The following is a 23424-nucleotide window of genomic DNA, read 5'->3' on the forward strand; positions in this document are numbered from 1 at the left end:
AAGATCCGTAGCCCAAAACTTTCAGCACGTCGATTTGAGCCCATCAACTCGACAAGTTCCAAGGGAAAAGTTGCATTTTTATTGAAAATTCTCATACCTAGGAATCGGGATGTTACAGGATAGGACCGAAGTCGATGGATGCCAGGGTGCTCTTGAAGCAGGAAAACCGATTGGTTGTTTCAAGTTTTTATTTTGCTACATTTTGGAAACTTGAAACATGTAACAAATATGTTTTATTATTTTCATAAATTGTTTTTTTTTTCTATTAGAGTGTGACAATTACTAAAGGTGAATACAGAAGTATGTACACGAAAACACATTTTCAGCCCATGAAAAAGCAATAGAAAATGGTTGAGGTTTGTCTCACTTCACAAATATGTTATACATTTGATGCTTCTATATTTGTTTATGGTAAGATCATTATTATTTTTGTAGATAATGGAATATGCCTATCTTTTTGAGCAAGTAGGTGTAAATATGTGGAAATAATGATCAATCCATACAATTAGCAAAAAAAAAAAAAGGGTATTAACGTTGGTGTGATTTATTCTTAATAATTTTATGGATGATACTTAAAAAAAGATTTTTAAACATCAAAATAGTAAAAGTATGTTGCTATTTCCAAAAAAATTCTCATTGCGGCAAATCTCCACACTCTATAATGCTATGATGCCCAATAAATAAAGAATTTTGTCACTTCAAGATGTAGGGCTTTTCCTTGTGTTTTTCCCTTGCATCGAAGCTAAAACCCCTATTCCAAGAAATTGATTTCATCTAATTGATTATCCAAATAAGTGATCAGGCTCTCATCTATTAATTACCTAATCACAGTTAAATGCATGATCAATGTAATTTGCACCATACTAACTATATCCTGAATTTGATTGACGTATGGTTTGTTAGTTGCATGCCTGGACTCTAGAATCTTTTGCTTCTCGGGTGGTGGCGAACAATGCTGCTTGCGTTGAAAATATTATGTTAAGCAGTTGGAACTTATCACCCAGGTAACATTTACCGATATGCCCTTTTTTATATTTTGTTGATTTCTAGTTATTACTTTGCAAATAATTTACTACTGATGTTGACAAACAAATGCGGATGGATGGTTATCAAACCACATTCCAAGGAACTTTCTCAGGTGATTATCATCCAAGAAATGTCATTTTTGAAATGAATGAAATCCCACAAAGATCATAAGAATAACATCCAGACTACAAAACCGATGACTTCTCCACTGAAGATAATATACCTTTCATGATAGGATCTATCCACAAAAGGATTGCAAACGATAAGTGTGTGATAAAAAATGAACCTGTCGACTAGAATACAAGTTTAATCTAATCAGTTCAATGTAACTTAATAAAATCTTCCCGTTGTGTCGTTTTCTTTAGCGTATCCAACCCCGCAAGGCGGGGATTCTTCTCTAGTTTATTATTAATCATCAACTTAGTTACCTATTGTATTATTACTTTCTACCCTTATCCTAAAATGACCATATGGGGAGATATTATATCACCAAGAGTCCAAGGCAACCAATTTTTTCATGACCTTAAGAAAATAGCCACCGTTCCTGTGAACATATATCAACACGAACACGCTCGATAAAAATCACCTTTAATAAATTTCCGTAGGTGTAATTTATTCTTCGCCAATGAATATTTTTTATGATAGATTCAAGTTCGTTACCTTAATAAAGCTCGATAATGGTTCGTGACACACATTTTAACTTCCTTGCCAATATTAATGTTTTACTTGTTAGAGACACAATGACCAACCATGCACGCATGAATAAAATGTATTTTCACATAACAAGTTAAACATATTGGGTTGTGAATCCGTTTTCATAGAAGTTCATTAACATTTAGAAATTAATTTACCATTGGTGGCTACAAAATTAAAGAAACAAAATACAAAGAAAAGGTAAACAAAGAAAATTCAAATAAAACATCAAAATTAAAGGGAATTTGCTTCATCTTTCGTGCATCAAATCCGTCCCTTGTCAAGCATGATGATCGTGCTTCTGAGCTGAACCGTGTCCATGCCCATAGATGAATCTTGCTGCACCCTCTGTGTACACATGTGTTTCATCATCCAATCTACAAATATACAAGAAAATATGATATCTGTATAATTGAATTAAAAAACTGACCACAAATTTAAAAAAAAAAAAAAAAATCAATAGCTCTTACGATTTTCGAACTGCTTTGCTCAAGGTAGAAGCTGACACAAATGTTTTTCCATCAAGATATCTATTCTCCCCATTGATCCTTTGCTTCATTCTCAAATCCAATTCATCTGGACTCAGTGTTATCGGGTAATCTGATGCCTGTGGTCAAGTTTAATAGAAACATCATTAACTTATACGGCAGAAAGATTACTACAAATAAATTTAGCGAACAATAGAAGCCTATAGTAAAATTACCATGACCCATCCCCAAATGTCAGCATAGGAAGGAATGTGAGCTGAGTATGGCACCACATCTGTTCACCATTTGTACCAAATTAATAAAATATAAAGAAGAAATATGATCTTTAAAATAAAGTTAAAGCAATATTAATTGTCATGCATCAAAACTTACATTTAAAAACCTGCTTTAGAGTGTTGAAAATACAAGAGAAAACTTCTGTGTGGCTAAATACACCAGCTGGTCCAGCCTACACAAAATGTTAGATTATTATTTTAATAATCCTTCTTGTAATTATATTTAAATAATCCTTCAATGGCGTCTATCTGCTAAGTGTTTTCTAAATTTACCTGTGTGACAAAAATGCCACCCTCCGTGAGTCGTGGTTTAACAGTGAGTTCATAGAAGGTCTTGGTGTAGAGTTGGTAACATGGGCCACCTTCAAGGGGATCTGCCAAGTCTCCTATGATCACATCATATTTATCGTCTCTCTTTTCAAGTTCCACCCTACAAAGTAATTAAATTACATAAATCCTCAATCGTATTATAAATGATAAAAGGTTTATAGGAGCTTTTTATGGGATTAATTAAATTAACAAACGTATTCAACCTAGCGTCATTGATAATGAGCTCGAGTCTTGGATCACCGAAAGCTTCAGTGTTTACTGCCAAATAAGACTTGCAAAACTCCACCACTTCCTGCTCATATGGTGAGAGTTTTCGTTTTGAGTGCGTATATACATAATAAATGTGGTTAATTAATTTTACGTAATCTTGTTAAAAAGAGCAAAAGATGGAAAAACGAAGGGATGTCACCTCATCAATGTCACACATGACAACTTTGTTCACAGTCTTGTGTCTAAGTAGTTCCCTTGCAGTTGAACCCTCACCTCCACCCATAACAAATATGGTCTTCGGACTAAACAAAAAATTTCGATCAAATTACATATCATGATATAAAGTAACTTAATTTAAAAAAAAAAAAAAAAAAAAAAAAAAAACTTCTGAATATGATTCCTATATAGAACTGGATAGAGAGTTGTACTTCGGGTGATGTAGAAGTGGTGGATGAACAAGAGATTCATGGTAGATGAACTCATCGATCTCTGCACTTTGCAACTTTCCATCGATTACTAGAGCCTGAGAAAATTAAATATATTTACTTGTTATATTTATCGAAGACGATTTTTTTTTTTTTGGATTGGATGAAAAAAGAAATAAAGAAAAGTAAAAGTGGAGTATACTAAGTACCTTCCCGAAGGGTTTAGTGTCCAAAAGTTGAATGTCCTGGAACTGAGTGGCTCCTGTGTGTAGTATACTGCGTAAGAATATCATAAAGCAAAGTTAAACTCTAGCTAGAGACTTTCTTCCAAATATTAAAATGAAGTTGATAACCCATAAACGTATAAGCTTTTTTATATAGTATTATATTATTTGACCAAATAAAAAATCATAGGGGCCTGGGACGAGAATCTTGTTTGCCACTAATCTTTGTCTAGCTTTAACACGTACAAAACCTTTTAGCAAAAAGGCCGAATAGAAACATGTTTAAGGTTTAGAAGTTTATAAATTAAATCAAACTGTTTAAAAAAAGAACAAATGAAGATGGTGTTGATCATAAAGTAGAATTAATAAAAAGATTAAGTAAAGAAACCTGTTGAGAGCAAAACACCATCTCAAGTTCTCTTCGATCTCTTCTTCATACCAGCAGCTTTTCCTCTGAGAATAGACATTAGTACCATTAGCATTTGAGCAAGAAAGATCACCCATTTTCTTGAATTGTTATTAGAAAGGAATTGAAGAAGGGAATGTGGTGTTAGTTCTGAAGATGGAGACTTGGATTTATATAACAAGTTAAAGTGGGCGTAGTTGAGTTCAGATTGCGGAGTGGTGGAGTGGTGGTGATGCTGATGATATAAGTTGTTTGAAAGTGAAGGCAAAATCCTCATTGATTTCCCCAAAACCATCATACACTGAGATTTCGGAGCTTGATTTCCCCGCGTGCCTTCCTCCCTACTTTATTTATTTATTACACACAAATCCAACTTCAAATTCTTCAAAATATATATATATATATATATATATATATATATATATATATATATATATATATATATATATATATATATATATGATAATTTTGTTAGCAATTATTAATTTATTAGTATCATATAATCATATAATATCATATCATATTATACATAAATAAAGAAGACATTTTTTGTATCAATATATTAATTTGAAACTTTCATAAGCTTTTAATTTTTAACTTAATATAGATAATCTATTAATATATAATATTATATTAAATGAAAAATATTATCTTATTATTGATAGACATTTAGAATGATTATAGTACACTTATTTGTTAAATTAAGTATTATGTTAAAACCAAAATATAAATCAAAAGATAAAATGAACTTAAAAACATATCATCTCGACTTTTTCCTATTACCATATTAATTTGAAACTTCTATGATCTTTCAATTTTCAACTTAATATAATTAATCTATAATATGATATTAAATACAAAATATTATATTATTTTTGGTAGATGTTTAAAATGATTATTATAATACATTTACTTGTTAAATCGAATATTATATTAAATCCAAAGCATAATATAAAATAAACTTAAAAACATATTTATATACTATTTTTTTATATCATATTTAGAAGGTTTAAGTATTATAATGTAGAACAACATGTCAAAGTACATAAAAGATATTAAAAACTATTTTATATTATAATTATTTTTTTCCAAATAATTTGTTTCTAATAATTAACAAAAAATAAAATGACATTGTGTTAACTTAAAAATAATGGTTTATATATCAATTAGTCATCATGATCAAAATTTAAAAAAATAAAAATAAATAGATAAGTAATTTCTAAATTATTCAATTATAACTTCAAATTAAAATACAAAATCAAAAACCATGTTTAGTTATATTTAAACGCAAACCATGGTTAGATGTTATTGAATGATATAATTATGATATATGTATATTTTATAATATCGTTCAAAATAATTAAAAATTTATATATCAACACGGTGTAAGTTATTCTTTTCAATATGTATATACAAACTATTTAACTATATAGTTTTATTTTGCGCAACGCCCAAAGGTTCACCTAGTTCATGATATAATAGTCTACAACTTTTTACAATTTTATTATTATTATTATTATTATTATTATTATTATTATTATTATTAGAAAAAACATCATAAATGGTCCCTATGGTTACTCAAAATCTAAAGTTTAGTCCCCGTGGTTTAAAAATCTCATAGATGGTCCTTGTGTTTTCAAAACTTTTGATGTTTGGTCTTTTTTGCTAACTCCGTTAGTTTTCTACCGTTAAATGAAGGGTATTGTCGTCATTTAACTATCCAGGGACCTTTTATGAGGTTTTCTTTTATTTTGTTTTTTTATAAGAAAAAATAATTAAATTTAATATTCAATGGGTCTCTCTCTCTCTCTCTCTCTCTCTCTCTCTCTCTCTCTTACATACACACTCATACCTGCAACAGCCTCACCATTTCCTCTTCAATATCCTTGTTCATCATTAACTCCAAATCAAACACCTCCACCGTCCACTCCTCCTGGACCACCGACTGCACCCATCGTGGCAAATCCACCGCCCCACCGTACCTAATCCCACCATGCTCAACAATCGCCGAACATTTCATAGTCAAAAGCTTCAATCTTATCGTCGAAATCCCCCCTCGTTTACTCAACCTCCTGAAGATTAAACCCCACTGCCGATGAACACACCTCCGATGAAACATCATTCCTTTCAGCAACCTACTACCCTATTATCTCATCCATGAATTAATCTCAAAGAAACCCATATTGATGTTGATTTTTCCGACGAATCTGAGTCTCCTACCCTTTTCCCTTCAATCGACTTGTAGTTGTCAACCCTTTCATCTAGGTAATGCAGAATTCGTTCTTGCACCCACCAACTTGATCCACATCAGGTATACACCCTTTAATTCCTCCTTCTCAAATCAGCTCATCTGAATTCAGTTTTTTTGACCTTTTTACAGACACACCTGGACCAAGTTTTCTAGTATGTGCAACCAGCAATAACCCATTTAGGTTTGCATCTCTGTGTGTCTTCTTTCTCCCAACCCCTAAATCTTTTTTTCTTCTTCTCTTTAGGATTTGATTGATTCGATTCCATATCTAGGTATTTATTGATGGGTTTCGAGCAATACATCATTCCTATGGTGTACATGCAAACCTTAATAGCTTTTGGATCTAGTTTGTCTAATGAACATGCAATTGAATATTCAAAGCTATAGACCTTAGATCTAGCATACAATTAATCATATTGACATAAAATAGGGTTTAGATCTAACCTTTGATTGTTATATATCAATAACAATCTAATCATTGGCTTCACAAAGCTTAGTGCCTTAAGTGTTGCACCTCTAATGGAGTCACAAACACCACTAAGCAACAAGATGAAGAAGGGAAGAGAGAGGAGGCACCAAAAATGGCTGGAAACCCTAATACAAGTGTTAGCCACGTTTTTGGTGCCTATGGGCTCCTTATATACTTAGGCTATTAGGGTTATCAAGCTAGGAAACCCTAAATTGACTGCTTAGGCCCTAAGAAGCCCATGGACCCCTTTGGAATATCCCTTGGATGAATTCCTTATGGCCTTCCCATAGAAGTCATCCAACCTATATTCTTAGGTAATCCATAGCCCAATTGTAATTATCTTATAATTACAAATCCAATCCCCTAAGTTTAATTAATCTCTTTTAGCCACAAAATTAATTCTTGGCTAATATTAATTAAACATTATGATTTCTCCTTTAATATATTATTCTTATAATATATTAATAAATCATAATTATACCTTTCTCTCCTTAATTCATCCTACATATTGCTATGGTGAAGGCAACCCAAAAGGACCATGCTCATAATCGGGTCAAGTACATACCAAAATAGTTATGGACTTAGACACTAATCCAACAATCTCTCACTTGGATAAGTCTAATAACTATTCTCCGTTTGACTTCAGAACCTGGTCAGTAATCGTAGCTTTCAAAAGCCGTTGTCAACTCTGATCTTATCAGATACGCGTGTCCTTTAGATAATGGATTATATATACCTCCATTCTAAAGATATCGTATAGACACGAGACATGAATTTTAATCATTCTCTCTATATTTTTTCCTTACTTCCGATTTATGACGACTGACAATAGACTACAATTGAACACATCAACTTAGTCCCGGATTGGCCAAGCGCTTAAGGTGTCATCACTAGATCATCTAGGGGCCCACATCTATCGCTTTTAGCCTACTTTGGGTAAAAGGAATGGATAAAATTCGACTCAAATGCTCGCTTGCACCTACTGATTGAATCACACACACTAATAAGTTTTATAACAGCAAGTTACTGGTGTGTGTTCTCATCATCAATGTGCAACTGACCAGCAAATAACAACTCACACGTCTCGGTTTATAGAATATACAATATTATCATCTCACAATCACTCGCGATAAAATCCATGAAGTGATTCATGTGAGTGTGGGTTTAATCTAGTACTCTAATCTTATTAAAGCACTCATGAACTCTGCAGCAAAGTTGTGCTATGTCTAAACACTTTAGACAATTTACAGACATATTCATGACAGTCTTCCTTCACACCTACTTCCAACATATGACCGACTTTTGAGGTTCGAATAACCGAGTTATTCTGGAAGTCAAAACATGCAAAATTTAAACACAATAATAATACTTAATCCTATATGGCCCCAAAACTATTGAGTGTAAATAAAACACTTTAAAACACTTTTAAAACACAATAATAATACTTAATCATATATTTTCCATATGACAACTCATTCTTAATAGAATCTTATCTATTCATAATAATGTCGATATGGTCCATCCAACACTATACTTCCAACTACTCACAAGCAACAAATTCTTGGCAAACCTTAGATCATCCTTTGATAGTTGTTTAATTATTTTAGTGAAAAACTGTTCTAGTCCCTTTTCCCTCTTAATGCGCTAAGCATTTGGAAAATTTTAGAACAATCAAACATTATAGCATATGAAATCGATCCTATATCCGAAGCGTATGGGACACGATTCATAATGTCTTACATAAAGACGTGATACTTTACCAGTTTTTGCTATAATATTTCTAATTGTCATGTTCTCACAATTTTGATTATGAAAAGGGATGCCGTAATCATAACCAAATTTTGAGAATGCAATTATCCTTTCCTTATATATAATTTCCTCATGTTGAACCATTCCAACACAACATTCATATATATTTGACTAAATTTGATTAAAATTCCACAATCTAAGCCTTTAGATTTGAAATGAAGTATAATATTTTTTTCCCTTAATTATAGCAAAACAACTTTTCAACCCTTCCGACTTTGCAAAGTATAACTCTTGTTTTCGATAATCAATATTGCTAACTTGCAATACTTACCATAATAATCATGCTCCCACTAACACGATGATTATTTCCTTATTGTCATAACACTTATGCTCCCACTAGCTTTGACATTTATTCAGAAAACAGTTGAACTTCCAGAAAGCAATGCTTATTGAATTCCTTAAGTTCATATTTCTAATACTAGATGCTTTGATAATCATTTATCTAAGCTTCTTAAACTCATACACCTTTTCTTAGATAGCTTATGTGTGTCTAAACAATTTTAGAACTCATGTTACTAAGTCCCAAATGTTCAGACTAATTGCCAAATCTGACAATTCAAACTGTGATGAGGGATGCCATAATCATAATCGAATTTGAGAATAGAATTTACACAACTGCTATCTCCTTAAAATCTCTCTTAGTGAAAGCATTTCCTCACAATCATTTTCATGAAGGAGGGAAACCTTATGACACTTAGATTTTTTGATGTATGCGTTCCTATCCATGTAAATTTGTCATAAAAACAATCATAAGACAATGTTTGTGACAAATCCAACTCATATGGACTGAACTTGTTCAATCTCAATTTCCTGCCTCATGGCAGCACGAGTGTCCACGATTGCTTCTTGGTTGTTAAGCACCTCACCCTTACCTATCAATGCACTTTCCATTGATAAAGGTGCTTGCCTTTATGCATTCAAATGAGAACTCATAGAACTCACATACATAGTTCAAATGGAATGGCATAGAAACTAGAGTATGTCAGTCACGATAGGTTATAAACCTCAAGTCGTGCGCTAGTGATGATCAACTAGGTTTATTCTTGAATTTGTTCTTGAAACTTTTCAAGACATTTAAGACTCCCACTGACTCCTTGACATATAAGGTTCTCTTGTCAAGAACCATTTCTTGAAAAAACAAATATTGAAGAGTTAGTATAGCTTCTTATCAAGTTTAACACTTCCCTCAATTGGTCCTAGTTGGTCTTTGTCTTATCCAAGACATAACAACATACCAATTTCAAATGTACAAGAATAAGAAACTTTCTTATTCTACATTTGATAAATGTTACAAACCTACTTAAGACTTGTCACTCAAGTCACAATCTTGACTCTAATACTTGATATTGGAACGAAGTATAATTGACTTCTTGATTTTAACCATTTCTATAATTCTCGATTCCTCTTCTTAGGCATGTAATTGCACTAAGACTCACTTAGAGGATCAATTGAGACATGGTTCTTAATCATTAAGACCTATCATAAAACACAATAAAAGTTACTCTCCCTTCTTCTTAGAACAGAGAACCTTTTATCTTTCTGCCTACTAGATACTTCGTATTCGTTCTGTTATTGATTGAAACTCTTTCAATCAACTCAGAATTATACTCAATCTTATAAGGATAACCATATTTACTAATCTTTAGTAAATCATGACGAATATCTTTTTTACTCTTGTAGTAGACTTGATCAACGTACGACCTAGTGCACTCGATCTCTTAGTCCTTCAATTGACACTTTGTCAAAGAATTAGTCTAATTTCCAAATATGAAAGTTTTTCATTCATCATACAATACACATTGCATGATTCCAAGTTTCTATCCACTTGAAACTTGGGCGATGAGAAACTCTCCCTATTTGGTAAACTCTAGACACTTCCAAAAATAACCTAATTAAGAATCAAATCCATTTTTCTCATAATAGAAATACACAAACATCAATTTTTTCATACATGCCATTGTAAGGATAAATAAATAAGATAAAACTCAAAATTTATTTTATTGCGGAAAAACTTGTCCTTACAATGCAATTTAACTGAAAAGCTATGCTATTATATATTTCTTAGCAATCTACCCTAACTCTAAAGTAGCAGCTCAAAAATCCGATCTTTGAATCCATGCGATCGAAATCCATTTCTTCGTGATCAGATTCAGCACGCTTCTTCCTTAAGTTTCCTTTTTTTTTTTGATCCTGCAAACCTTCAAAATGTAATCTTATCACATCATGTATTAAGAACCAAAAAATAGGAACTTATAGAGTTAGTTAATGGATTTTACCTGAAATAGAGCCATACGTCTTGACTCTCCCATCTCGTAGATCTCTCAGGTAAACAGGGCGGCTTCATCTCCAATGCCCCTTCTCTTGGCAGTAAAAGCAAATGGACTCCTTTGGTACATAGCAATGGACAATCTCAGCCTTTTCTGGACTTCCAATGTAGCTAGTGTCCAATGAAGTATGAGAGTTTGATCGACCAATCAAGTTTGCTTGACCAGTGCGCCAAATCATCGCTGATTCAGCAGCAATAAGCAAATAGGTCAAATCAATGAGGGTCACATCGTGAACCATCGTATACTACTCTCTTACGAACTCACTATACGAATCAGGAAGTGACTGAAGAACCCAGTCAACAACCACCATTTTTGAGATATCAAGACCCAACATCCTTAACCTATTAATGTGTGACTTCATCTATAAGACGTGTGTACACACAGGTTTCCTATCTTCGAGCTTACTTGCCAATAGAGATTGAGTGACCTTGAACTTTTCAAGCCTTTGAACTTGTGGGTCAGGGAGAACAATTGGAAGAGGTGGAGGAAGTGAAGCATGAGCCTCATTTCCTTGATCGTATCTTGGAACGACATCTTCATTAGGAAAGCTTGTTGAAAAGGATTTGGGAAGACCATTGTAAGATTCAGACATCTACAAAAAGAGAGAAATTAACCACTTGGGTTATGGTGACTTGGTAAGGCATGTGGAAGATATGGTGGATAACCTATTGACCCATGTTCAAATCCTGGCACCACTCAGCCCTTGTGGCCATGGAGGTTCGCCTACAGTGACTCCAGGGCATGAGGAAAAGCTTTATGTTTGCAGCGCGGGATTAGTCGGTGCGCGAAAGCTGGCCCGGAAACCCTCTTTAGGGGATTTCCCAAAATGAAACATCAAGGCTAGGATCTAACACAATACTCTACAACCTAGAAGAGGGATGTCGTAATCTAGTTGCAGAATATTTGAAGGTAGGTAAATGACGATTTACCAATTTCCATCATGAAAAACGAAAATGAAGTTTAAGTTTTAAATGAATTGAAACTCCTAGATCTTTTGAGATTCATTGAACTTTTCAATGGCATTTTTAATCTCGATTATGCTCTTCAAGTTTGCGACTGGGATGCCGATGATCACAAACAAGATGTGAATAACCATACGAATCTATGTGGTGCACTCAATGCTACTCACCTAATCTATGTGTCGGTTAGCCACACACGCTCCATTGATCTATGATAAACATCGAGCCACCCTTCTCCACCAATGCCAAACCCAAATTAGTGTGTCGGTTAACCACACACGTTCCACTAGCGTCTCGGCAAGGGTACAAAGTGTCATCCCATGGATTAGCATACAATTTCACATTTTGCCTAAAGTAACTAGAATTTGTAATTTTGTAAAAGCATGTAGTTACTTTGTACTTCATTATACTTATAATGAAAGGTTTCGTCCTATCCTACACATTCGGCTAACAACCCTCCACTAGTCAAGAGTGCGGTGGGTAAAAGTGGATACCCATTCAATCGCCATTTTATAGGCAATTTCCTTAAACAACCCTTATAGACCAGCCTCGTGAATGAGACCTACTAACGGTAAGACTGACTGTTTACTCATACATATATATAATATTAGACTATTAATGCTATATATAGTATATGGTGTATTTTACACTTTTAAAATACTATGTGGTCTAATTTAGTCAATTATAATTTTAATATAATTAAATGTAAACCAAAACTTTATGGTTTTATTAAATCTCTTTTAATTATACACTTTAATTAATTAATAAAACCATAAGGGTGTAAATTGAACTTTTCAAATTACTTGGGTTTTAGAAAATAAAATTTCAAATTAAGACTTTTAATTAGTTTTAAAATCCAAAACTTGAGGGCAAGTTTTGAAACTTTTCAAAACATTAGGGTTTAACTATTTAAATTTCAAAACCAAAAGTTTTAAGTTCAAATTTAAACTATAAAACCTAAAGGGGGAAATTGAAACTTTTTCACAAGATAATTCAAATCTAAATTACAAATAATTAATCTTTATCTAATAAAAAAAAAGATTATTTAAAATTTGACAGTTATCTTCTATTTTGGCAAGGATAATCTCCAAATATTGATAAAATTCGTATTTTATTAACGAAACACGTTTTAGGTAATTATCCACAGTCAAAACAGGTCAAAATCCCGAAATCAGCTCCATCTGACTCTCTGACTCGTCGAGTTCACTATGGACTCGGCGAGTCAAGTCGAAAAAACTCAAAATTTTCAATTTTCAGCCAATTTTCGATCAAATAAGCGTCAAATTCACTAATGAACAGCCCTAGGCTCTGATACCATTGATAGGTTTCAAGCAATATATCATTCCTATGGTGTACATGCAAACCTTAATAGCTTTTGGATCTATTTTGTCTAATGAACATGCAATTGAATATCCAAAGCTATAAACCCTAGATCTATGATACAGTTAATCATATTAACATAAAATAGGGTTTAGATCTAACCTTTGATTGTTATATAGCAATAACAATCTAATCCTTGTCTTCAGAAAGAGTCACAAACACCACCAAGCAACAAGATGAAGAAGGGAAGAGAGAGGAGGCATGAAAAGCGGCTGGAAACCCTAATCCAAGTGTTAGCCACGTTTTTGGTGCCTAAGGGCTCCTTATATACTTAGGCTATTAGGGTTATCAAGCTAGGAAACCCTAATTTGATTGTTTAAGCCCTAAGCAGCCCATGGACCCCTTTGGAATATCCCTTGGACGAATTCCTTATGGGCTTCCCATAGAATTCGTCCAACCTATATTATTAGTAATCCATAGCCCAATTGCAATTATCTTATAATTACAAATCCAGTCCCCTAAGTTTAATTAATCTCTTTTAGCCACAAAATTAATTCTTGACTAATATTAATTAAACATTATGATTTCTCCTTTAACATATTATTCTTATAATATATTTATAAATCATAATTAAACTTTTCTCTCCTCAATTCATCCTACATATTGTTATGGTGAAGGCAACCCAAAAGGACCATGCTCATAATCGAGTCAAGTACATACCAAAATAGTTATAGACTTAGACACTAATCCAACATCTATCGGGCGAAAACCACTCCACATCTGGATATCTATTAGAGTTTCATTTGTTTTTTTGGGTTCCAAATCATTCAAGAAACGAAAGCCACACATGATATCTGGGATTATTCTGGATCTAGTCCCAAAATAGCCCCTCTTGATGTGTGAATTGTTTGATGCAGGTGGGTATTTTGTGTATAAATAAGAACAAAAACAAGAAGAAGGGATAGAATAGGAAAGGAATGGTTCAAAATGATGAATAGTGTTGGGTTTTATTTTTCTGTTTTCTTTGTATGTTTGTTTGCAGAAGGGTTGGGATGTATTTAATTCTCTTCCAAAAATGATTTCAGCTTCAAAAAAGAAAAATTGTTCCAGAAACGATTCTGAATTCACTGGTTTGGGGGTTTGTCAATGTAGGAGAAAAGGTGGGTGGAAGGCTTCAAATGCATTGTAGACGGCATAGGATTGATCCTTGAGGGTTAGTTTATCGATTATCTTGGTAGTGGTGGTGGTATGTTTATATGTGTGTTCTTGATTATTGAAGAAAAAACCAATATATGTGTTGGTTGTTGATGAGAGAGAGAGAGAGAGAGAGAGAGAGACCTTTTATATATTTAATTATGTTTAATTTTTTCTTCTTTTTTTTAAATACGAGAAAACATCATAAATGGTCCCTGAGGTGGTGAAATGACAAAATAGCCTTCAGTTAATGGACAAACTTAACGGAGTTAGCAAAAATGACCAAACTTCAAAAGTTTTGAAAACATAAGGACCATCTATGAGGTTTTAAACCACATGGACTAAACTTCAGATTTTGGGTAACCACAGGGACCATTTATGATGTTTTTTCTTATTATTATTATTATTATTATTATTATTATTATTATTATTATTATTATACACATGATATGAAACGTTAATTTAACTTAATGTTAACTCTTATTCCCTCTACTTGTGATGCATTTTTAAATTGTATAAATGCAAATTACAAAATGTTGGACAACATAATAATAATTATAGCCTTTGTTAATCAAATAAAAATTCATAATAAAACTATATAATATTGTACTGTAAATGAGATATTTTTTTATCACCATATTCTTTTGAAAGTAGCTTAACCTTCAAATTTCAACTTAATATAATTAATATATTATTTTAAAATATGATACTAAAAGCAAAATATTATATTATTATTTATTATTTTTAAAATGATTATTATAATACACTTATTTGTTAATTTGAATATTATGTTAAAATCAAAACATAAATCGAAATATAAAATATATTTATATAAAAACATATCATATCATGATACTATACTATAAAGAATATATTTTTTCTATCACCATATTAATTTAAAACTTGCATGACCTTTTAGTTTTCAACTTACTATAATTAATCTATTAATATAAAATATGATATTAAATACAATTTATTATTGGTAAACTTCTAAAATGATTATTACACTTATTTGTTATTTTGAATATTATGTTAAATCCAGAACATAAATCATTATATAATATCATATTATACTATACTATGAATGAAACATTTTTTCTATCCTTATATTAGTCTGAAACTTACACGTCCTTTCAGTTTTCAACTTAAACATTTAATATATTAATTTAAAATATGATATTAAATGTAAAATATCATATTATTATGGTAAACGTTTAAAATCATTATTATACTTATTTGTTAATTTGGATATTATGTTAAATACAATTCATAAATTAAAATAAAAACTAAAGTTAAAAACATATTCATATACTATTTTTCAAAGTAGTTGAAAAGGTTTAAATATTAAACAAAACTTCATTAATGGTTTTTGTAGTTTCATAAAATTTGAAGTTTCATCCTTAACTTAAGAAAAAAACTCACAGATAATCCATGTGATTTCAAAATTTTTAATGTTTAGTTCTTATGTCTCACTCTGTTAATATAATTTGATTGTTAAGTGAATGACATTTCCATCATTTCACTATCCCAGGGACTATTTATGAAGTTTTGTTTTATTTAAATAAATAAAATATAACTATTTAATGTCTCTCTCTCTCTCTCTCTCTCTCTCTCACACACACACACACAGAGTAAAGAAAAAGTAAAAAAAAAAAAAATCACCCAATCCATCTTCCCCAACCCATCTTCTTCTCTCCACGTTTTCTACCTTAACTTTGTCCAGATTACACACTACAAATATCTTCTCTCTAGCTTTGTCCAGACAAATAGTATGGTTACATTGAAAATCATTATTGTAGAAAAAAATAATAAAGAATAAATTTTGTGTAGGTTTCCTGGTTATGAATGGAAAAAAAAGGAACCATTATGAATGCTCAGAACACATTGTATATCAATGTAACTTGAATTCCATAGATTCAATTAGAAATTTCGCAAAACTAAGCGGAAGTTTGAATCAAAGTTCTAATCCCAATTCTTATCTTTTATGGCATAATACTCAAATTAATGAAATGAGGTTCAATTCCTTTACCAATTAATAGTTTTAAACACTAATTTAATTAAATGTCCAAGACAATTAAAGTTACCTTCAAGAACAGAACCAAAAACGATATTTCTACCATCACGATCAAGGCAAGGAACAAGGGTTAGTCGTGATCATGAACTCGACGTTATGATAGTTTAGATCGAGTTTAATACCACCATCATCATCGTTTTCCGATAAGAAAAACGATAAAAGTCACCCTTCGTGTGCCCTAACTGGAAAGCCATAGGGTCGATATTCTAACAAAACTTATTCTTAGCTTTACTTCTCCTTTATCACTCCATCCTTGATATCCCGCCATAAAAAACCAACCATGAAAGATCTTATGAATTAGTGTTCCTTTGTAGTAACCGGTGCACATGGATATGAAAATGGAAACAGTGATGGGGATGAGGTTGTCGTAGAGGCCGAGGATTATGCGGCCGACGGGTTTGGTATCAGGACAGAGGGAGAGATCTGATACTAGGGTTCGAGTATAGAAGTAGCTAGGGAAGATACTTAAGTCCATGAATACACAGTAAATATTGGTGGTGTCAAGTTGTTTTTGTGGTGGTGGTGAGGCTATAGAGATGGAAGAGGAAAGAGCGGTGGTTGTGGTAGAGAAGAAGAGAAGAGAGCTGTGATGGAGGTGGAGTTTGGAGAGAGGGGCGGAAAGAGGAGGATAAAAAGGGAGTGTGGCGGAGGTAGTAGTGGTTGTGATTGAGCAACCCATGGTGACGGCGTATTTATTGATTGAGAGAGAGAGAGAGAGAGAGACTTTTATTAAATAGTTATATATATTTTTTTATTTTTTTTAAATAAGGCAAAACTTCATAAATGGTCCATGAGTAGTGAAATGCCGAAATGTCCAACACTTAATGGACAAATACTGACGAAGTGAACCACAAGGACTAAACATTAAAAGTTTTGAAACCATAAGGACTATCTGCGAGGTTTTTTAAAGTTATAGATGAAACTTTAGATTTCGTGAAACCATACGACCATTTATGAAGTTTTGTCTAAATATTATAATGTTGAAAGTACGAGTCAAATTAAATAAAAAATAATAAACAGTATTTAATATTATAATTAATATTTTTCCAAATAAGTGATTTCTAATAATTAACAAAAAAAAATGACATTGTGTTAACTAAAAAACGATTTTATATATCAATTAACCATCATCAACGAAATTAAAAAAAAAAAACAATAGATAAATAATTTCTAAATTCTTTATTAATCATAAACTTAAATTGAAATATTAAATCGAAAACCATGTTTTGTTTTATTTAAACGCAGACCGCTGGTAAGCGTTATTGAATGATATAATTATGATAAATGTGTATTTTATAATACCGTTCAAAATAATTAGAAATTTATATACCAAACATAGTGTAAGCGTTATTATATTGTAGTTATTATTTTCAATATGTATATAGAAAAAAAATTAACTATATATTTTTATTTTACGCAACGCACGAATATACGTCTAATTTATTATATAAGAGTCAACAACTTTTTGTGATTTTATTGTTAGTGTTACTTATTACTGTTATGGTTATCGTTATTATTCACATCAGATAAGACATTAATTCAATTGAATGGTAACTCTTATTCCCTCTATAGCTAATGCATTAATTTTTTTTTTTGAACAACAGAATTTTATTAAAAAAAAAAAAAAACACTAGCAAGAAGCTAGCAAGAAATTACATTTTAGAGGAAGCTAACTTTGGGTTACGAAGCCAATCAGTCCAATGTAATTTTACTCTACTACATCTATTAGAAATCCAAAAGAAAGACTTCTCAACGACCTCATAAAAAAGAACTGATTTCTTTGGTATAACCGTCCCAAAAATAGAAGTATTACGAAAATTCCATAAGCACCAAAAAGAAGTGATAATTACCGCATCAAAAATCTTCCTTTGCCCTCTACGTAGATTGACATTTTCTGACCAGTTGATTAACGAATGCATTGAAAGATGAACCGGGATAGATACTACCCACCAAATAGCTACTCTTACCCATATGTTAATCAAGTCAGGACATACTGTAAAAATATGCTCAATGGTCTTTACTTCATCCAAACAAATATGGCACACAATAGAAGGAACCATAATACCTTTCCTAGATAATCTCTCCCTTGTAGGAATACTAGACAACTGAATCCTCCATATAAGAATATTGAGTTTAATAGGAACCCAATTATTCCATCTAGTAGCCATATCCCCTGAATCAACTAGACCACTATCCAAAGCATGACGAGCTGACGAAACAGAGTAAGAGTCAGAACTATCAAGAGACCAACCCAACTTATCCGGGACTTGTTGAAGTTGTACATTCTGCATCTCCTCCAAAAAAGACTCCCATTGAACTTGTTATATCCCACCTCTGGGCAAACGTCTTAGATCTTCCGTGTTCCATCCAATTAAAAAATGATTCCTTACATTGGTTGAACGATTAATATCTAAAGCAAAAATTCTATGAAAGGAAATAGCTAGTGGACTATCACCCTTCCAAGTATCATGCCAAAAAGAAGTACTATCCCCATCACCAATCCGAATAGGAGCTAAACTATGGAAATCAAAACCCCGGTCTTTTAGATTATCCACAATCCTTGTAATATACCTCCAAGGACCCGTCAATAATCTCTGCAAAATCATCGGATTTGTGACCTCACCCAAACCATATAAGATTTTAACCACCCTAACCCATAATAAATTTGGGTTATGGAAGAAACGCCACTTCCAACGTAGTAATAAAGCCCTATTAAAAGCAAAAAGACTACCAATCCCCAAACCACCAACATCAGTGGGAGCCAGCACTTTATCCCATTTAATCCAATTCATACAACGCTCATCCAACTCAGCCCCCCAAAAAAACAAATACCTCAATTTCTCCAACTGATTTATCACCGTTAGTGGAACTGGATAAATAGACATCAAATAGCTACCAATAGATCCCAAAACAGCTCTAACAAGAGTCATTCGACCCCCAAATGAAAGGGCTTTAGCTTTCCAGACCGTCAATTTTTTTTGCAAAGAATCAATAATAGAACCCCAAGAATCAATTCTAGACGTATTCTAACCAATCGGAACACCCAAATGAATAAAAGGAAGCGAACTCGAAGAACAACCCATACAAGTAGCCAAATAAGATACTTGATTAGTTGTCACCCCCACACCGTATAGCTTACTTTTATGGAGATTAATTTTCAACCCCGAAGCCAAAAAAACATCTAAGGATTCGGACAATATGAAGGGCGTTTTCCTGATTCCACTCTGCCATAAGAAGAACATCGTCAGCATAAAAAAAATGAGAAATATCAATTCCTCCATTTGTGATTCCCCTGTAAGTATTCGACAACATAATAGGAGTTATAGCCTTTGTTAAACAAATAAAATTTCATTTGCAACAATATAAATGACATAAAAGCACGTATATTTGGTAGAAATGTACGAATTTACGTATTTGTGTATGTTAGATTCGTTAAAGTCAGATGTTTGCAAATAAAACCATTTTAACCCTTTTGCGTATTTCTAGTTAATTAGTGCCCTTTCATTTGGCAAAAATATTCATTTTATTGTTTTCCTGGTTCATTCAAACCTTTTAAGTTTAGCGGAAATGTTCGATTTTACCAGTTAAAAAAACAAAAAATAGTGCAAATATATGTCTTTAATGAACCTAAAATATGCAAAAAGGTAAATTTGTACATTTTTATAAAACTTAAAAAATTGTTAAATCAATTGCCATATTTTTTTATAAAATTTTAGGTGCTCATATGTCTTATAAAATATACTTGGGCACAATATATAGGTGATCCAACACGTAACCAAGTCAAGCCTTAGGCCATCTACAATGCTTGTCATGAACAACGCAAGCACGAAGACCATCACGAAGCACAAACTGGTGATGATGTACCAGCACGACCAAAGAGAGAGGAAGAAGAAGAGGGTCGGCTGAGAGAAGCAATGTTTGTGGTCCTCCATCTTCCCCACCACAAATCACCATGACCATGAAGGTTCGGGATGATGTGCACGGACAACGCTCGTGGCCACATAGACCACGAGCCCCTTCGTTGTCGGTATACCATACTCCTTAGGGGGAGGGCACACCACAAAGTGCGGTTTGTGTCATGTGGCAATTTATGCCTACGATAACACCACACAATAGCCATTCGATTTTGCAAGGACACATACTGAAGAAACATATACACCACATTCTCTTTTCTCTTTTACTCCCTTTAATGGTCAATGTAATAAAAAAAAATTAAGTATTTTACCATTCTATATATGTTAATCATTAATCTTCTATAATTTCTTTCGTTCCATTACTGTAACACCCCAAAATTACCGGTTAAAAATTTCATTTTTAATTTAGGTTAAATCATAAAACATCATTACAAAACATTCATGATATTAATCCATGTCTGAAAACCGGTGACATCATAATAAGAATTCAGAGTACATCCCAGAAAATCCATAGTGCGGAAAAACAAAAGCGTATGTGTGATATGCAACTACCGCACCGGCTCTTTTCCCTTAGATGAAGAGGTACCTGAAACCAAAACTGAAAACCGTAAGCACGAAGCTTAGTGAGCTCCCCCATAATACCTCATACCATGCAAGCATATAACATACAACATTCAGCTAGGAGTTACGGGCCTCGCCCACACTCATTGAGATACAGGCCCTGCCCACACTTCGTTAGCCAGGAGATACGGGCCTCGCCCACACTCTACTACCTGGGAGATACGGGTCTAGCCCACACTCCACCCTCGGAGAGATACGGGCCTTGCCTACACTCAACCGCTAATCCATAACATACAGGTATCACACAGACAACAAGTATAGACAACTCTATCATACTGACACATATATCATAATCAACTAACCCAAGAGATACAGGCTCGGCCCACACTCTAGTGCTAACATCTCGTCTACACGGTTCGGCCTTGGTGCCATAGACCCGTTCCTACTGGAAGGAAAACTCACCTCGAAGTAGCTGCTGGTCTGTGTGGGAATTGACTGTCTATTGCTGCTACTGCTGCTCCAGAAATCCTCCAGCTATAATTCCCACAAAACACTCAATCAAACACCGCTAACTGACCCTTGGGTAAATTGACCATTTTACCCTTGATCAAGATAAAATTCAAAGCCAGAGTCAACTTTCAGTCGACCCGACTTGTCGAGTTAGCTCTCCAACTCGCCGAGTCCTTGTCCAAACAATTGTTCTGCAACTCGTCTCTACTCGTCGAGTTGGGCGTTGACTCGACGAGTTCTCCTTCTAAACTGATTTCCCAGTCCCTCATCCTACTCGCCGAGTTGTATGAACAACTCGCCGAGTTCATCTTCATCCGATGAACAATTTATGTTGTGACTTGCCGAGTTGTATGAACAGCTCACCGAGTCTGTCCTTGATTCTCAAAAGATTGCCTTGAACTCGTTGAGTCTGGGCATTGACTCGCCGAGTTCCCTTATGGGTGAGTTTTGGCTTCCAACTCACCGAGTCCACCCTGCACTCACTACAACGAAAAAGGGGACAACTCGGAGACTCATGGCTAAACTCACCAAGTCAGATGAGCGACACGCCGAGTCTACTCCATGCAAGAGCCATATACATGATTTTGCTCGAATCCAGTCCATGCCATTCATAGATCTGGGTTCCTAGAGCATGAATAACACGTAAAGTTTCCAACTTTACGTGTAAATATTCATCCATGGGGGTTTTAGGGTTCAAAATGCACCAAAAGAGTAGATCTAAGGTCTTCATGCAACATGGGTCCATAAAGGCAGTAGATCTGAGCTCCTGGAGCTCAACCATGCCTAGATCTAGAGGCCAATCAGCTTATTACGAATTATAATGCACATATAAGCTTGGGGAAGGGCTCAAGAAAGACTTTAATGGAGTAACAAGCATAGAAACAGGGGGAAAATGAGTTTTACCTCAAAGTAATCACTGAGAGAACACTAAGGTGCTTGGCTTCCTTCCCTTCCTCTTGATCTACTCCACTTCCTTCTCAAAATCTTCAAGAACACACACTAAAATGTCTCAAACTCACAAGAACAAGAGCTAGAACATAAGGAGGGCTTCTGAGGGTGAAGGGGGGCTGGCTTGGGGCAGAAATGAGGGCTTAAATAGGGTGCAAACCCCTGCAACTTAGGGTTTCATCCAACAACGGTGACTCGCTGAGTCCAGGATGTGGACTCGCCGAGTCGCCAATTTAAACGTGTCCGGGGTCCCATCTCTACTCGGCGAGTCGGACCTATGACTCGCCGAGTCCAAGGCTAATAATGGAAAATACTCAAATAAGATTTACGTACCAGGAACCAGGTGCTACAAATCTCCCCCACTTATTTTAGACTTCATCCTCGAAGTCTGTTGCTCGATCCTGAAACAGCTCGGCGTAATGCTCCATCATCTCTTCCACCGGCTCCCAAGTCCATTCCGAACCCTTGCGGTGCTGCCATTGCACCTTCACTAGCTCCACCCTCTTGTTCCTCAAATCCTTCGACTTCCGGTCGAGGATTGCGACTGGGTGGTCAATGTAATTCAGGCTGTCATCAACCTGTATATCCTATAACGGCACTACTGCTGAATCGTCCACTGGGCACTTCCGCAGCTGAGAGACATGGAAGGTGTTGTGGATCTGGCTGAGCTCGACTGGCAGATCCAGCCTATACGCCACCTTGCCCACCCGGGCTACAACCCTGAACGGTCCGATGAATCTCGGGCCCAACTTGCCCCGCTTCCTGAATCGAATGACGCCTTTCCAAGGCGACACCTTCAGGAGAACCATGTCCCCGACTTGGAACTCCAAGTCGGATCGATGCTTGTCGGTGTAACTTTTCTGTCGGCTCTGAGCAGTCTGAAGCCTGCTCCGAACCTGCTGGATCCTCTTGGTCGTCTTGAGCACCACTTCGGTGCTCGCCATGACTCTCTGGCCAATTTCACCCCAGCATATCGGGGTCCTGCACCTCCGACCGTACAACATCTCAAAT

The 23424-nt window shown here is 34.2% G+C and overlaps 1 protein-coding gene and 1 pseudogene across 1 annotated transcript; both read right to left on the reverse strand.

The window, feature by feature from the left end:
• Positions 1–1822: 1822 nt before the first annotated feature.
• On the reverse strand, positions 1823–4273 carry LOC144997666 (thermospermine synthase ACAULIS5-like). Its single transcript, XM_078957543.1, has 10 exons — positions 4060–4273; positions 3657–3723; positions 3451–3545; positions 3222–3324; positions 3016–3104; positions 2756–2912; positions 2580–2655; positions 2423–2481; positions 2190–2326; positions 1823–2096 (listed from the first exon to the last, which is right to left on the reverse strand). The coding sequence occupies exons 1-10, from the start codon at positions 4173–4175 to the stop codon at positions 2000–2002; spliced, it is 996 nt and encodes a 331-aa protein (XP_078813669.1). The 5' UTR covers positions 4176–4273; the 3' UTR covers positions 1823–1999.
• Positions 4274–16388: 12115 nt separating this feature from the next.
• LOC145046619 (peptidyl-prolyl cis-trans isomerase CYP28, chloroplastic-like) lies at positions 16389–17159 on the reverse strand (annotated as a pseudogene).
• Positions 17160–23424: the final 6265 nt, after the last annotated feature.

The sequence above is a fragment of the Lactuca saligna genome, chromosome 5, assembly GCF_052625555.1.
Source record: "Lactuca saligna cultivar CGN05327 chromosome 5, ASM5262555v1, whole genome shotgun sequence".
Taxonomy (NCBI): domain Eukaryota; kingdom Viridiplantae; phylum Streptophyta; class Magnoliopsida; order Asterales; family Asteraceae; genus Lactuca; species Lactuca saligna.